Source organism: Vombatus ursinus, unplaced genomic scaffold (genome assembly GCF_900497805.2).
Source record: "Vombatus ursinus unplaced genomic scaffold, bare-nosed wombat genome assembly UNPS02014982.1, whole genome shotgun sequence".
NCBI lineage: Eukaryota > Metazoa > Chordata > Mammalia > Diprotodontia > Vombatidae > Vombatus > Vombatus ursinus.
Genome location: NW_020954760.1, coordinates 78,158 through 93,689, shown reverse-complemented (window position 1 = coordinate 93,689; position 15,532 = coordinate 78,158). Strand labels below are relative to the sequence as shown.

The following is a 15,532-nucleotide window of genomic DNA, read 5'->3' as shown; positions in this document are numbered from 1 at the left end:
CCACCCCCCCCCAAAAAACCCAGAAAAGTTCCTAATTCATTCTTCCTTAGGCCCAGAACACTACCCCAGGGGTAGCCCTGCTGTTAAGCCTGTAGGAGATGAATTGACACAGTCTACTAAATGTACAGATGGCTAAAGAAAGCCAAAGGACCATCACCACATCTTGGCTGTTACTGGGGTTTTTTTTTTATTTTTTTTCAGTTGCCTTTCAAATAAAAACCTGTCCCTATAAAGCTGCCATGTAGAACAGGATAGGTTACATAATCTTTATTTTTCCCTCTCTGTCCCATTCCTCCCCCCCCCCCCAAAAAAATTCTCCTTCTCTTAGGCCCTAGCAGATTGGAATAAGTGTATGGATAAATACTAGGTCACTGCGTCTCTGTGGTGTGTCTCTGTGTCTGTGTGTATTTACATACATACATGTATGTATATATGTAGATACACACAGACACAGAGACACACACTATATGTATGCATATACATACACATACACACACACACATATAGTATGTGTCCCTTTGAGCATGATACTTAGCTGGTAATGGGAGTTCAACAGCCAGTTAGCAATAACCAGGCCTTTAAAAGGATTTGGAGTTTGGGGCTGATATCTACCTTGACTCATCAGTATTCTTTTGACCCTCTAGGAATGCTAACATTTATTTTTCAGGAACTGCTTCCTTCTGGATGCAGCTTTACTGTGTAGCTAATTGTGGCCAAATGCTAACGCAAACCTTGGGAAGAGAAGGGCATCAGTATTTCTGTAGCCCTGCATTGTACTAAGCACTTTACAAATATCATCCCGTTTTGTCCTCCCAGCAGCCCTGTGAGCTAGGTGCTATTATTATCCTCATTTTACAGTTGAAGAAACTAAGGCAAACAGAGGCGAAGAGGCGTGGCCAGGGTTCGAGAGTTAAATGCTTGAGTGTGGCTTTGAACTTGGTCTTCCTGACTCCAAGGCTAGCATTCTATCCACTGGGCAATCAGCTGCTTCCAGTGGCCTCCCGTGGTCCTGTCCTTCAGTCATCAGGCAATGCTTTATTCGGGGAACACACTCAACCTATTCTAGTGTCTATCAGTGAATAGCACATTAGGTCCTTATGAAGAATACAGTATCAGGAACTTAATTAGACTTTGTTTATGGTACTTTTACTGTCTCAGGGCCAAAATTCTTTAGTCCTTTGTGGTAGGCTGGGCTGAAGCCTGGGTAGGATCCCCTTATGGATCAAATGGAATATTTACATGCCCGACAAAAGCAGAATGTATGGGACACAGGTTGAGTGTAGTTCAAACCATTTTAGTTTATCTAGTCCACACTCAGCCTTTTTGTGCTGGGTTGGTAGTGATTTCCTAGAAATTCCCGAGTAACTAACTGTAGTCCAGTTGAAGGAAATAGTTACAGGTACATTTGCATATGCCCATATCAGCTGTAGATTACATTGTTTTAGGGAAATTTTCAGTCAGGTTTAATGGCTATCTTTCAGGCTGTCCTATGGGGGGGGGGGGGTTTATCTCTGAACCACTTTGCCTAAGCTTAAAAATGTAGTCAGTGGGCCCACACGACTGGGGAAAGGACAGTTGACGGCAGCACAACTACTGGAATATTATGTCCTTGTCCCTTTTGGACATAGATTTTTTTTTTTTTAAAAAGTCCCTCATGTGCATACCCCATGCTAGGTAGCTATGGGAGATTCTCTGGCTCTTATCAAACTGCTTCTGGGCCCAGGTCAGAGTTGATAGCTCATTGGTGGTAGGAAAGAAAAACAAGAGAAGTCTATCTGCTTTTGGCCATTAGTGTTTTCTGGACGGGACGCTCGTTGGTGGCTTAGGGGTGGGTGGAGGTAATGATCCTGACCATTATAGGGTAATAGGAAATCAAAGCCCATGCTGAAGGTAGTAACCGGTATGAGGTGTTTTTATTTTAAAGTATATTGCCATTTTGATATAAAGAGAAGGAATTGTTCGTGTTGCTGAATAATAGTGCCTGTCAAGTTTAATAGACTACCCCATAAATCTTTCCCTCCCCCCCCAAAAAAACAACAACAATTTAATGTACCTTTGAGGCGATTGGTTTTTACTATTACCAGTATTGTAAGCAAATTGTTTTTGCCAGAGGCAAATGTAAATGTTCTTGGTTACTGTAGAGATGGGCCCTCTATGGTGTAGGACCCTTCTGGAGGGTTACAGAGTTGAATGCTGCCACTCTAATGCGGGAATTCACTTTGCCTAAGCAAAATAGCCTGGCTGGGCCCTCCTCTTTTCCATTTATTGAAATGGAAATGTAGCCTTAACGATCACTGGGTACTTAGTATAGGCTTTACAACTTTGAGTAGGGTGCAGGGCATTTGGACCTGGAAGAAACTTTGGAATTTATCTAGTTCAGGAGTTCCCAACTGGGAGTGTACAAGAAGCTTGTCAAGAGGGCTCTGGAAATATTCGGAAAATAAGTATATTATCCTTTTGAAATATTGTAGAAACTCCAAATGAAGTTGTGCAAAAGTTTTGGTGAACTCTTGGGGGAGAAAAATTCATCACTTTGGTTGTGGATGTATGCAAGCTAAATGCAAAAATGTATTTCCTTGGGGCAGCTAGGTGGCGCAGTGGATAGAGCATCGGCCCTGAAGTCAGGAGGACCTGAGTTCAAATCCAGCCTCAGACCAAACACTTGACACTTAACTAGCTGTGTGACCCTGGGCAAGTCACTTAACCCCAATTGCCTTAAAAATTTTTTTTTTAAAAAAATGTATTTCCTTTCCTTTTGAATGTGAAGGTTTACTGAAAATTTGGAGACTAGACGGGGTTGGGAATGAATGTGAGATCTAGTCCAGCACCTTCATTTAACAGATAGGGGACTTGGAGGCCTAGAGAAGGGAACTAATTTGCTTGGAGTCACCTAGATATTAAGCAGTAGAGTCAGGATTCAAACCTTGGTCTTGGGATTCCAGATGTTCTTTCTACTGTACCAGGTGTGGAAACTGACACTGGTGGCCATAGACAAAACTGACCTGTGACCTTCTTTCGAAGATACAATGTCAGATCCATGTACAGTGATTCTTGAGGGCAGGGACTGTCTGCTTTTGTATTTACACATCCATGTCTCTTGAGATATAAGTACAGTGTGGATCAACCATAGCTGATGTATATACCAAACCACATTTATGTCAGATATTTCTACATGAAACTTAAAGTAGGTGCCAACAATGAAATTTTAGCCATTTACCTGCCAGTGCTTGAGCTAGCTGTAGATAAAATTGATCGATCCATCTGTGGTGATGAGTTGATGGCAGATCCTAAACATAGTGCAGCATACCTAAGGTGCTTTGAAATCCTTGGTGGAATATAGACATAATATTGTTAATCTACTTCTCCGCTCCGTCTGTAGCGTGGAAATTGGTGAAAGCGTCCGAGGAGAGGATGTCTACATTGTGCAGAGTGGTTGTGGTGAAATCAATGACAATCTGATGGAGCTTCTCATCATGATCAATGCCTGCAAGATCGCCTCAGCAAGCCGAGTCACTGCTGTCATCCCTTGCTTCCCTTATGCCCGGCAGGACAAAAAGGACAAAGTAGGAGCAGACTCCAATGTGGTATTTTCTTTTATTTTTAAAACGTTACTTCCGAAGTTTAGCTTTGTCACTAGTGACCTTCCATTTTAGATTAAGGTGGAATGGGTAGAGAGCTAGCCTTGAGGGGAAGACATAGATTCAAGTCCCACTTCTAACTTATCCTGGCTGTGTGACCTTTGGCAAGTCATTTAACTTTGCGGTGCCCCAGGCCACTTTCTGTAGTGATGAAAGAAACTCCCAGGCTGGCAATTTCCTATATTAATAGAATTTGAGGTCCAAGACACAAAGCATTTAAATCTGAGTCATGTTGGTTTCATCAGCATGTAAATCACTAGCCAAAAAGTTTCAATTTAATCAATGTTTCCAAAATGTTTCACAAAATTATGATTTCATATAAAATTATATAACCTTAAATTTGCATTCTCTGTAGCTTAGCAATGAATATAGATTTCATGTTTAGAATGTTTATATATTTTTAAGTAGTGGTTATTTTTCATACTAATTTCTCAGCTACATTATAAATGCTTTGTCTATTTTGTTTACCAAAATTAATTGAAGCAGACATTTAGGGAAGTCACTGGAGGGAGATAAACCATATCTGCTCCTCAGAGGGTCTGGACCTGTAATTTCTTTAGCTCCTGGTGAGGAATTTCTGTGAGGAAATTCCCTTTATCAGTCCACATCATTGACTATTCTATAACTTATCCACAAGCTTTTACTAAGCACCTACTGTGTGCTGGAGGAAGCTAGGTGGCCCAGAATCAGGAAGACTCATTTTCCCGAGTTGAAATCCTGGCCTCAGACACTTACTAGCTGTGTGACCCTGGGCAAGTCCCTTAACCCTGTTTGCCTCAGTTCCTCATCTGTAAAATGAGCTGGGGAAGGAAATGGCAAACCACTCCAGTATCTCTGCCAAGAAAACCCCAAATGAGGTCACAAGGAATTGCACACAACTGAACAATAGTATCTACTAGAGGTAGCTAGGTGGCTCAGGGGATAGAATGCCAGTCCTGAAGTTAGGAGGATTTGCGTTCAAATCCAGCCTCATATACTTACTAGCTGTGTGACCCATGGCAAGTCACTTAACCTCTGTTTGCCTTAATCTACTGGAGAAGGAAATAGCAAACCACTCCAATATCTTTGCCAGGAAAACCCCATGGACAGTACAGTCCACTGGGTTGCGACTGACTACCAACAATGTGCCAGGCCCTGTACTAAACATTGGAGATAAGAAGACAGGCCCAAGACAGTCCCTTCTGTCAAAGGAGCTCACAGTCTAATGTGGGAGACAGCATGCAAATAATTCCTTACAAACAAACTTTATGCAGAATAAATGGGAGATAATCTCAGGAAGGCTGGAAATGACTTCTTGCAAAATGTGAGCCTTTAGCTGAGACCTGAAGAAAGTCAGAGGAGCTAGGACCTAGAGGAGGAAGAGAGAATTCCAGGCATGGGAGACAGCCAGCAAAAAGGCAGAGTCAGGAGAATGGAGTGAGAAGTAGGGAGGAGGCACAGTGTCACTAGATTGTAGAGTATGGAGGGGATTCATATGTAAGGAGACTAGAAAGGTAGTGAGGGGCCAGGTTATGAAGGAATTTAAAAACCAGTGGATTTTATATTTGGAACCACTGGAGTTGATTGGATGGGGGTTGGGGTGGGAGGCACCTAGTCAGACCTGTGCTTTTTAGGAAGTTCACTTTGATAACTGAGCTGAGGATGGGTTGAAGTGGGAAGAGACTAAAGGCAGAGAACAACAGTGGGCTATGGCCATAGTTTAGCCAGGGACCATTGAGAGTGGAATCTTGTTCACGAAACAGCCAGGAGGCCAGTGTCACCAGATCCAAGAGTACTTGGTGGGGACGAAGGTATAAGAAGACTGAAAAGGTAAGAGGGGATTAGATTATGAATGACTTTGAATGCCGAACAGAGAATTTTGTATTTGCTCCTGGAGGTCATAGGGAGCCACTAGTTTAATTTGGGGGGGGGGGTGACATGATCAAATTTGTGCTTTAAGAAAATAACTTTGGTGGCTAAATGGAGAATGGATTAGAGTGGGGAGAAACTTGAGGCAGGCCCACCCATCAGCAGGCTATTGGAACAGTCCATATCTTTTTTCTCCCCCACCCCTTTCCTCTCCCCTTCACCTTCCTCCCTTCCTGTGATAAGGGTCTTCTTTGCTACAGCAGTAGCAGTGTCAGAGGAGAAAGGGAGGCCTATGTGAGAGATGTCACAAAGGTTAACAGGTCTTGGCAACAGATTGGATGTGGGGAGTAAGAAGAGGAAACAGGGATGACACCTAGGTTGCAAGTCTGTCTGAGGGACTGAGAAGATGGTTCAGTAAGAGAAAGAACTTTTAAGGGAAAAGAAAACAAGATCTGTTTGGGGCATGTTGAGTTTAAGGTGTCAGTTGGACATCAGTTGGACATCAGTTGGAGATGGGAGACTGGAGGTCAGTAGAGAGTTTGGAGCAGGATAGGTAGATTTGAGAATCATCAGCATAGAGATGGTTATTAAATTCGTGGGAGCTGATGAGGTCATCAAGTGAAGTAGTCTAGAGGGAGAAGAGAAGAGGGCCCAGGACTGAACCCTGAGAGACATCTGTAGTTAGAGGGTGTGACCTGGAAGAGAATCCAGCAAAGGAGACAGAGAAGGAGCCATCAGACAGGAAGGAGAAGCAGGAGTGAGTGGGGCCCTGAAAACCTAGGGAGAAGAAAGAATCAAGAAAGAGTGATACTGATCCACAGTGCCAAAGGCTGCAGTGAACTCGAGGAGAAGGAGGATTGAGAAAAGCCCACTGGATTTGGCAACTAAGAGCTCATTGGTGACTTTGGAGGGAGCAGTTTCAGTGGTGATAAAAGTCAGAAGCCAGATTGTAATATGTTGAGTGGGAGGAGAGAAAGTGGAGGCACCTCTTCGAGATGGCCACGGCGCCTCTTTTAAGGGCTGAAGAGTTATTGAATGGAAGGATCCCGTGAGCATGTGATGCATACTGTGGGGCCAGCTAGATTCAGTGGGTTGGGGTGAATTGTCCTTCTAATCCAGACAGCTCAGCCCCAGGGCGGAGTCCCAAAACTGAGTAGATTGGGGGTAGGGGTGGAGAGATTGGTCTCTGGAGGCCCAGATGCTGAGTCTTAGAGAATTGCCTGGGTCAGGAGATGTTAAGTGACTTAGCCAGGTCACCCCACCGTTGATGTGTCACAGTCATGACTGAGCCTTCTGCCTGAGACTGGCTCCCTGTCCCCCAAGTCACACTAACTGTCTTTGTTAGGAGCCTGATACTTGTGGGGGTGGGGAGCTGTATGGCTGGAAATAACTGGTATTTAAAAACAAAAGATGGCCTCCATATATGTATATAGCCTTGTTAGCAATTAAGGAAATGAAAATGGAGAGAAACTCAAGGTATCATTATGCATATATTAAACTAACAAAAGTAAACTAGAAAATCTTTTGTTGGCAAGGCTCTGGAAAAAATGGATACATTATCACTATGCACATTGCTGGTGCCACTAAATGTTCATGGGTTGAGTCTTTTGGGAGAGTAGTGAGCTATCGGACATTCTTACCCTTTGACCCAGGAATCGCACTTTGGGTAATGTACCCCAAGGAAATTAACCCAAAAGGAAAAACAAAATGATTTGTTTCAAGATGTTTATAGCAGTTCTATTTTTATGATAGCAAAAAAAGAAAGAAAAGAAAAAGAAAATGCAAACAACCCAAATGTCTAACGTTGGAGGAAAATAAGCAAATTATGCTGTGCAAGTGTGATGTAACCACAAAGCATTGGACTGCATAGAGGTGTTAAAAATATTTATATGAAAAAGGCATTAAGTGAACACATGATCTAATGCATGCATTGATCACTTTTTTTTTTTTTTTTTTTAGGTAACTAGTTAAATGACTTGCCCATGGTCACACAGCTAGTGTCAAGTGTTTGGTCTGAGGCCAGATTTGAACTCGGGTCCTCCTGACTTCAGGGCCAGTACTCTATCCACTATGCCACCTACCTGTCCCTACATTGATCAAGGGTTTATAATATAATTCATGGGGGGCTAGGGATTGGCTAGCCCTAATCCCTGTGCTGCACCTCCCCACCACCACCACCACCACCATTCAAATTGGAGCGTCTCTGTAAACTTAGTAGGTGGTCTTGATTGGCGCTTTAGCTTAAACTGCAGCTAACTAGTAGTGGTACTCTCTGAACTTGGCTAGACTGATCTTTTGACCAGTAGGCCTCACTAGGTCCTTCCTGGAAGCTCTCCAGCTTGATAGGACCTGCTAGGTCTTACATTCTTAGACAGCATCCAAGGTGATGGGATATCAGGGTCAGAAACCTCTTAGGGCAGAATAATACTGATTATGAGAGTAGAAAAACAAGGAGGAGAATTTGGAAGTGGTATTTGCTATCCTGTTTCTCCCATGCGTCATCCAGGTGAGTTCTTGAGGGTAATGCTAGCAAAGAAGAAACTCTGGCAGATTCTAGAGCCAGCCTAGCTAAATGCAGAAATGCTAAAAGCCTTATTGCCAGCAGACTGGCCACCTGGTGGTGAATTGACCATAGCAACCTGGGAAACAAACAAAAAAAGACCAAGTGGTACCAGTCTAGCCAGCTTAGCCCCCTGTGCTTCTCTTTAGCGATGGTGGCAGAAATTGGGCAAGAGAGACCAAAGAATCCCTGAACTTTTTTAGACCATCAGCTCTTTTTGTAAGCTTTTTGTACGGTGACCATCAGGTATATACTACTAGAGAAACAGTCATACCTATTTGCATCTGTCCCATAAGTGGAAAGAGGTGACAAAAAGAAGTCAAAACTAAGTGGAAGGCAGGCTCACAGGCTCTCATTGGAGAGGCAAATAAAGGAGTTGAGGGACTTTGCTTCCATAGGAAGCTTAAGGATCATTAAAAGAGCTTTGTGGAGCAGCTAGGTGGTGCAGTGGATAGAGCACCGGCCCTGGAGTCAGGAGGACCTGAGTTCAAATCTGGCCTCAGACACATAACACTTAAAAGCTGTGTGACCCTGGGCAAGTCACTTAACCCCATTGCCTAGCCAAAAACAAAACAAAACAAAAGCTTTGTAATATTCCAAAGTTAGTCAAGTCCACTCCCCTCCTCCTGTTCAACCCTGGGCCCAACTCTAGGTCCAGGTCTACACATTCATAGACAAACTCTATAGGTTTTTCATCCAAATGCATGTCATAATCTGGGTAATAGATATTCCTCATCCACTTGGTCTTTCCTGCATGGATGGTCAGGCTGAACTTTTGACTGCTTGCAGAGACTGAAGTATTCCAGGGCTTGCAGCACAAATGTCATCTGCAAACAGAACATGTGAAAGACCACAGAAAATCCATTCTCTTCCACTTGGACTCCATCCTCATGGTCTCCATCACAGTGGTCATTGAATAACAGGGTTATTTCTAGCATATCTTTCAAGGAATCTTGAATGATTTTGATATATGGATGGGAGAAGCATTTTTTGGAAAAAGAGGCTTTAAGGTGACATTTTGCTATACCAAATTAAAAAAAAAATATGTCTATAAACAGTAAATACCACAGGATCGTAAGTCCTCTACATCTGAGTCAGTTGCAGAATGATAAAGATATAGTCCATTGTTGAATATTACTTAGGAAAGCCTGCTTTTTCCCTACTGATTCTCATTAAGGATTCCTTCAATCTGTACATTGATGATTGTCAAAGATCTTATATAGGTGGGGAGAGAAGGCATCGAGCTCTGTAGTTGCTTTCTCAATGATCTTTGTTTTGTTTTGTTTGCCTATTAATAAGTTTGAATTTTTTTAACTTTACTATCTTTCCATCCTTCACATACCTTGCTTATCAATCCCTCAACAACCTCAATTGTATGTCCCCTAGAAAGGGTATACACTTGGTCCACTTTGGCTGCTTTTCCTGTCTTTATTCTTTCTCTTCAGTGCTGTTTCTCTCTCCTCTTTAAGCACATTGGAAACTCTGGCATAAGGTCGGAGTATGGTGGTTTCACTGCCCTTGATGGGGAAAACAGTTTGTTATAGTAATCTTTATATATAGATCTTTTCCATTTTCCTTCTGGGATATTTTTTTTTTTTTGGCAGGGGCATGCATCTCTTCCATTTTCATCCTTAAATGCCCTTGAGGTAACTGACTTAGTCGGATCTCTTGTTTTGCCTTCTTTTCATCATAACACGTTAAAAATGAGTAATTACACAGAAGAAGCAAAATAAAGGATGTCATCTAAAAAATGATGAGTTGGTCACATAGCAAGAATGGAAAATGCCCAATAGACAGCCTGCCTGCTGTTGGTATTCATACGATATCAAGAGAATGCCCACAGGATGGGCTGACACAGAGTGCATGAGCCTTGGTCTGCATCTTGGTATTGAAGGGAGCATCTACATGATAAGCTCTTCCAAAGGACTAAAAAGTCTTCATTTGATCCTTTGTTTCTGTAAACTTCATAATTATATCTGCTATCTCTTAAACTTCAGTGTATTGTAGTTTGGGGACTTTTTTGGGGTGGGGGTAGATGGGGCTGCTTTTATTTTGCAAATAAATAGCAATGTTGATTGAAAAATTTTTAACACTAGGTGGTCTTTAAAAAAAAAAAATTAAATGCAGGCTGGTAGCCACACATCAGACTTTCCTCTTTTGCCTTTGATAAACAGGCCAAGAGACTGGAAAACTTTTTTCTTTTTACTGAGATAGGAAGTAAACCCACTTTGTCAGCTTCATAACTTTGAACTATTTGTCAGTGACCCTTACTCTCTCCCATTTAGAGCCGAGCCCCAATCTCGGCCAAGCTTGTGGCAAATATGCTGTCTGTAGCAGGAGCAGATCATATAATCACCATGGACCTTCATGCCTCTCAGATTCAGGTATAAAAGAGAAACAAACCATGGGAGGTTGGGGGTGGGGAGGTTGGTGTTAATAAATACTCTGGGAAGCGACAACCAGGAGAAGCAAGTGTGGGATACTTCGGAAGAACAGGAGACCTAATGTCTTGAAACTAAATGAAAAGAACACGGGGATTGTGTTCCCACAAACTTGGTTTGAATCTTGGCCACAGTACTTTCTAGGTGGACAGTGTTGCTGCACATGGGCCTCTGCCTCTCCAGATGGAAGCTTGGGGTAATAACACTGCCTGCCTCACAGGGTTGTTTTGGAGAAGGTGCTTCAGAAGCAGGAGCTCTTATTTACAATATTTACAATGCTGGGAGCCCGGGGTGGGGTGGGGGAAACCAAGAGATTAACAGAGTTCCTTCCCGCAGGGGTTTTTTGATATCCCAGTGGATAATCTATATGCTGAGCCAGCTGTTCTGAAGTGGATAAGAGAGAACATTGCCGACTGGAAGACCTGCTGTATTGTATCCCCTGATGCTGGTGGAGCTAAGAGGTAGGATTAGTGTTCTGCCTACTCTGTGGCCATCTCTGAATGGACCCGTTCTGGGTGGGTGGGTGGGGGAGGTCTATGTGCTATCTTGTGCTTATGGTATCCTAGGCCTACAAGAGACCTTAAAGGTCATTCAGTCAAATCCCTCATTTTACAACTGAGGAAACTGAAGCCCAGAGAGAAGTGACTTGCCCAGTATCCCACCGCTATGTCTCAGACACCATCAGTGTCTGAGGTCAGATCACAGCTCCAAATCCAGTGCTCACTCTATCCCCTGTGTTACCTAGATCTTTTCTCTCCCTAAATTATCACTGACTATCTTTTCCTTGGAGAGGCATTGCATATGTGGCATATGACTTTATTTTTTTTTTTTATTCAATAGTATTTTCCCCCAATTTTTTGCAAAGACAATTTTCAACATTGTTTTTTTTTTTTTTTGAAAGACTTTGCATTTTCCAAATTTTTCTTCCTCCCCCCCTCCCCAAGATGGCAAGCAATCTGATATAGGTTATACATGTACAATCACGTAAAACATATTTTCACATTAGTCATGTTGTAAAAGAAGAAATAGAATAAGAAGAAAAATAAGAGGGGGAAAAAAAGCCATGTTTTCCATGACTTTCCAAAACAAAGTGAAAATAGTATGGCATATGATTTTTATTCAGATGTCTTCCCCTTCACTGGTCTGTTGCTGTATGGGAAGCCAGAAATTCCTTCAGGTAGGGATCCCAGTAAGAAGGGAGATGTGAAGCCACCAGCCATGGCTAGATAGTACCGTGAGTGGACAGAGTACTAGGCCTGGAGTCAAGAAGACTAGAGTTCAAATCCAACTTCAGACATTTATTAGCTTTGTGATTTTGGGCAAGTCACTTAACCTCTGCCTCAGTTTCCTCAACTGAATAATGGGGACTATAGTAGCATCTGTCTCCCTAGGTAGTCATGTGTATTAAATGAGATAATATTTGTAAAGTGTTTAGCACAGTGCCTGACACATAGTAAGTGCCTAACATCCCTCCCTAACTCGGGGCTCCATATATACCTTTCTTATGATAGGCTAGGGATTTGATTTTCAGATCAGCATCAACAGCTGTTAGAATTACCTAAACATGGTTATACTCTTGTCAGTGGGGGATGGGTAGGCTTGTTTCCCCAAACCTGGTTATTATGCTGCTGATTTGCAGAACAGTTTTGATTCTTAGGATTAAAATACTAAGCAAGGAAGAAATCATGTTGTGTTATTGTGTTAAAGCCAAGAACCTAAGGAATTGAATAGAATTTACCAGAGATTGAAAGCTTCACAGATTAAGAGCACTTCATTTCCTCCCTGGATTACTCATTAGTAATACATTCGGAAGTGTTGCTTACATTTTTAATGGAGAAATAGAACCAGGCACTACAAAACCCAGGTGATTACAAAGTTAATTCAGGATTCCTTCAAAGCCATTCATATTTTCAACATTTGGTTTCTTTTCCACCTTTCCATTAAAGTAACATGAAGAGAACTCAAACTCATTGTGGCACTCCTCCCCCCCATTTGCTCCTGTCCTTTCTGTTTACCAATGTCATCCTTTCCTCAGTGTTTTAGATTGCCGTGAAAGACATTTAAGTGCCAGTAAGATCCTAGAGTTAGAGCAGGAAGGGGCCCTCGAGGCCATTGAGTCCAGCCCTCTCATTTTACAGAGGAGGAAACTGAGGCCCAGGGAGGAAAAGGGACTTGCCCACACACCTTCAGAGGCAGGATTCGAAACTAGCAAAATACATGATACGCTTACAGATAGCCCTCTGAATCTCTTGTCTCTGTCAGTTTGACTACCAGCTGCTTGAAACAGGTTGCCAGCCTTTATAGGCAGGTCCTAATTAGTGCAAATCCCTTAAAGTGGTGATAGCATTATTCAGATTCACAAGGCACATTCCCATTGGCCTAGAACCAGTTAACCTATTTTATATAATTACAACTTCAGATAATGGGAATTTGCATACACAAGGATTCCTTATTTGCGGTGTGGAGAATGAGCACAGAACTTGAAATCAATCAAGTTCAAGCTTTGTTGATCTTTGCTGAGATTTGGGTTTGCTGCCAGTGACTCCAGCTGCTCACCGCTTCTTACCATTGGTGGGGTCTCTTTCTCAGTCATTAGCCTTTTAAGACTAGAATTCATTCATTTATTCCACAGGCATTTCTTAAGCACTTATAGTACATTTGTAGGAGGCAGGCAACTGGGGGGGATGCAAGACAAAACCCAAAAACCCCCAACCAGTCTGCCCACGAGGAACTAAGCTCCTGTATCTGGGAGCTGCAATATTCACACACATAGTGAGCTGGGAGCCCTTGCAGGGGGGTCCCTGAGCTGAGCCTTGAAGGAAGCCAAGGATTTGAGAGGAGAATATGTCCCGGGTGCTAAAGGCAGCCCCTTAAAGGCATGGACAGGTCGGGGAACTACCAGTTGTCAAGTTTGTGAAGGGGAATAATGTGGAATAAGTCTGGAAGGCAGGTAGGTTGGAGTCTGCCTATGCAGGGCTTTAAATTCCCCACTGAGGCCTGTCTGTGTGGACCTTTATGCTCAGCTGGTCACTGCATGCCTGAGGCATGTTTGAGGCACTCTGCTGAAGGCTTGGTCAAAGCCCATGTGTGGTCGGAATGATCTCAAGCAAATGTGGTTAACAGAACCCTGTGTGTCCAGGAGGCTGGTAACTCTTAGAACAGTAGCAATAGAAAGCAGCACGTGACTTGGTTAGAGCAGGGTGTAATAGAGAGGTAGTATAGTTCAGTGGCACCAGCACTGAGTTTCTGGGCCTGAGTTCAGATCTCAGCTGTGCAACAAGCAGTGGCCTGGGTGACCTTGGATAATTTACTTCCTCTCCCTGGGCCTCAGTTTGGCCATCTGTAAAATGAAGGGCTTGAACTAGGTGCCTTCCAAGGACCTTTCTGGGCTTTAGGTCTAGGATCCTGTGAACCATTTGTAGATTAGCTAGCTACTCTGTTGAGTGGCTGCAGATGCATCTTATCTTGGAGCACCCATCTTACTAAGGCATGCGTGCCATGGGGGGACCTTAGAAGAGAGGTTTGCACTGAGCTAGCCAGGCAGCCTCAAAGCACATATTGCTTATGCTGTTATGTATCATCTTCATATAAGGAAAAATAGCTCAGTAGAATGATTGTTAATGAATGCTCTTCTGGCTAGCAAACTGCTCTGTCAGTAATGTGCTCTCTGTACATTATTCAACTTTTGCACTACCTACCTACCTCACAAGGTTGTGGTGAAAACAAAACTTGCAAAATGCTTTTGTTCTCCCTATTTTACAAATGAGAAAACTGAGTCATAGAGAGGGGAAGTGATTTGCCTCCTCACTTACAAGGCTCTTCCTCATTCCTTACATGCTGCTGGGCTGTACTTGAATTTACCACTGAATACGGACAGTATGTTAGCCCAGATGGCATTGCCAACCACTTAATGGTGCTATCCCATTCACATGTGAAAATGACACCACTGACTCCACACAAGCATTAACAACATGTGACTTAGGGGAAGTGAGCTGGGTTTTGGAGCCTATGAAGTCCTGGATTCACATCTTGCCTCTGACATTAATTGTGTAACTATGGATAAGTCACTTCCCCTTCCTGAACCTCAACTTCCTCATCTATAAAATGGGAATAATACCTGCAGTACTTAACCTCCCTGGGCTCTTGTGAAGCTCAAATGAGAGGATATATTATGAAGTGCTATATAAGCCTTAACTTAAGCTATATATGGTGTCCAAAAAGTCTTATTCTTGATGTTGATAAGGTCTTTAATGGATCAGTAGAATTAGCCAGATTGCCCATCTCCCTTTCTCTTCTGAAATCATTAGTGTTTCCTTATGGACAGTGATTCAAAACAGAAAGCTCTGTTTCATTTGGAGAGAAGTGGGGTATATTCCATGCCAACATACAAATAAAGAAGACTATACCTTGAAGCTACTATTTAATTGGTGTCACTTTCTAATTGTCTTAAAAACAAATAAAGTCGACATCCAGGTACATAGTGTATTCTTCACTGAGAAATATGACTTAAGAATAGCTGGGATGTCATTGAACATTAGAGTAGGCTTGGTATTGCCTACCATCACAGTCTGAGAAGGGATGGTTGTGGTTATTCAGTCTGTTCACAGGCTTTAAAAAAATTTTTTTTGATCCCTTTAGTTTTTACATCATAGTCATTGCTAGATATATACTCCTTTCCTACCCCGTCTGCCCCATTCCATTGTAACATAAGAAGTTAAGCAAGATTTACTGACTGTAGTGTATGCACCATCCCACACCCTTAGCCTTTCCGCTTCAGTGGCTTCTCCAGGGCCAAGAATGGTTATCACAATTAAGAATGTTCAGGTTTTGCTTTAGTGTTCTTTTCCTTTACATTATTGTGATATACCAGTTCATATAGATTTCCCTATGTTTCTCTGAATTCCTCATTGGTCATTTCTTATAGCATAAAAATGTGCATTAAAGTCATATTCAGTTCAGACATTCCCCAATTGATGGCCCCCCCCTTGTTTTGTTGTTGCTGTTGCCTATGTGTGTGCGCGTTTTGTTTTTTTTTTTTTTTTTTT

At 42.5% G+C, this 15,532-nt stretch overlaps 1 protein-coding gene across 6 annotated transcripts in view; it reads left to right on the top strand.

Moving 5' to 3' along the window:
• The window catches only part of PRPS1 (phosphoribosyl pyrophosphate synthetase 1), a 22,743-nt gene that overhangs the window by 3,756 nt on the left and 3,455 nt on the right, over window positions 1-15,532 (top strand). For 2 of the 6 annotated variants that reach the window (XM_027845583.1, XM_027845586.1), the window contains exons 2-4: window positions 3,380-3,563; window positions 10,332-10,430; window positions 10,824-10,948. In XM_027845583.1, the coding sequence (XP_027701384.1) occupies window positions 3,380-3,563; window positions 10,332-10,430; window positions 10,824-10,948 (408 nt within the window). Of the gene's footprint in view, window positions 1-3,379; window positions 3,585-10,331; window positions 10,431-10,823; window positions 10,949-15,532 lie in introns of all 6 variants that reach the window. The other 4 variants (XM_027845582.1, XM_027845585.1, XM_027845581.1 and 1 more) reach the window with 2 other exon arrangements.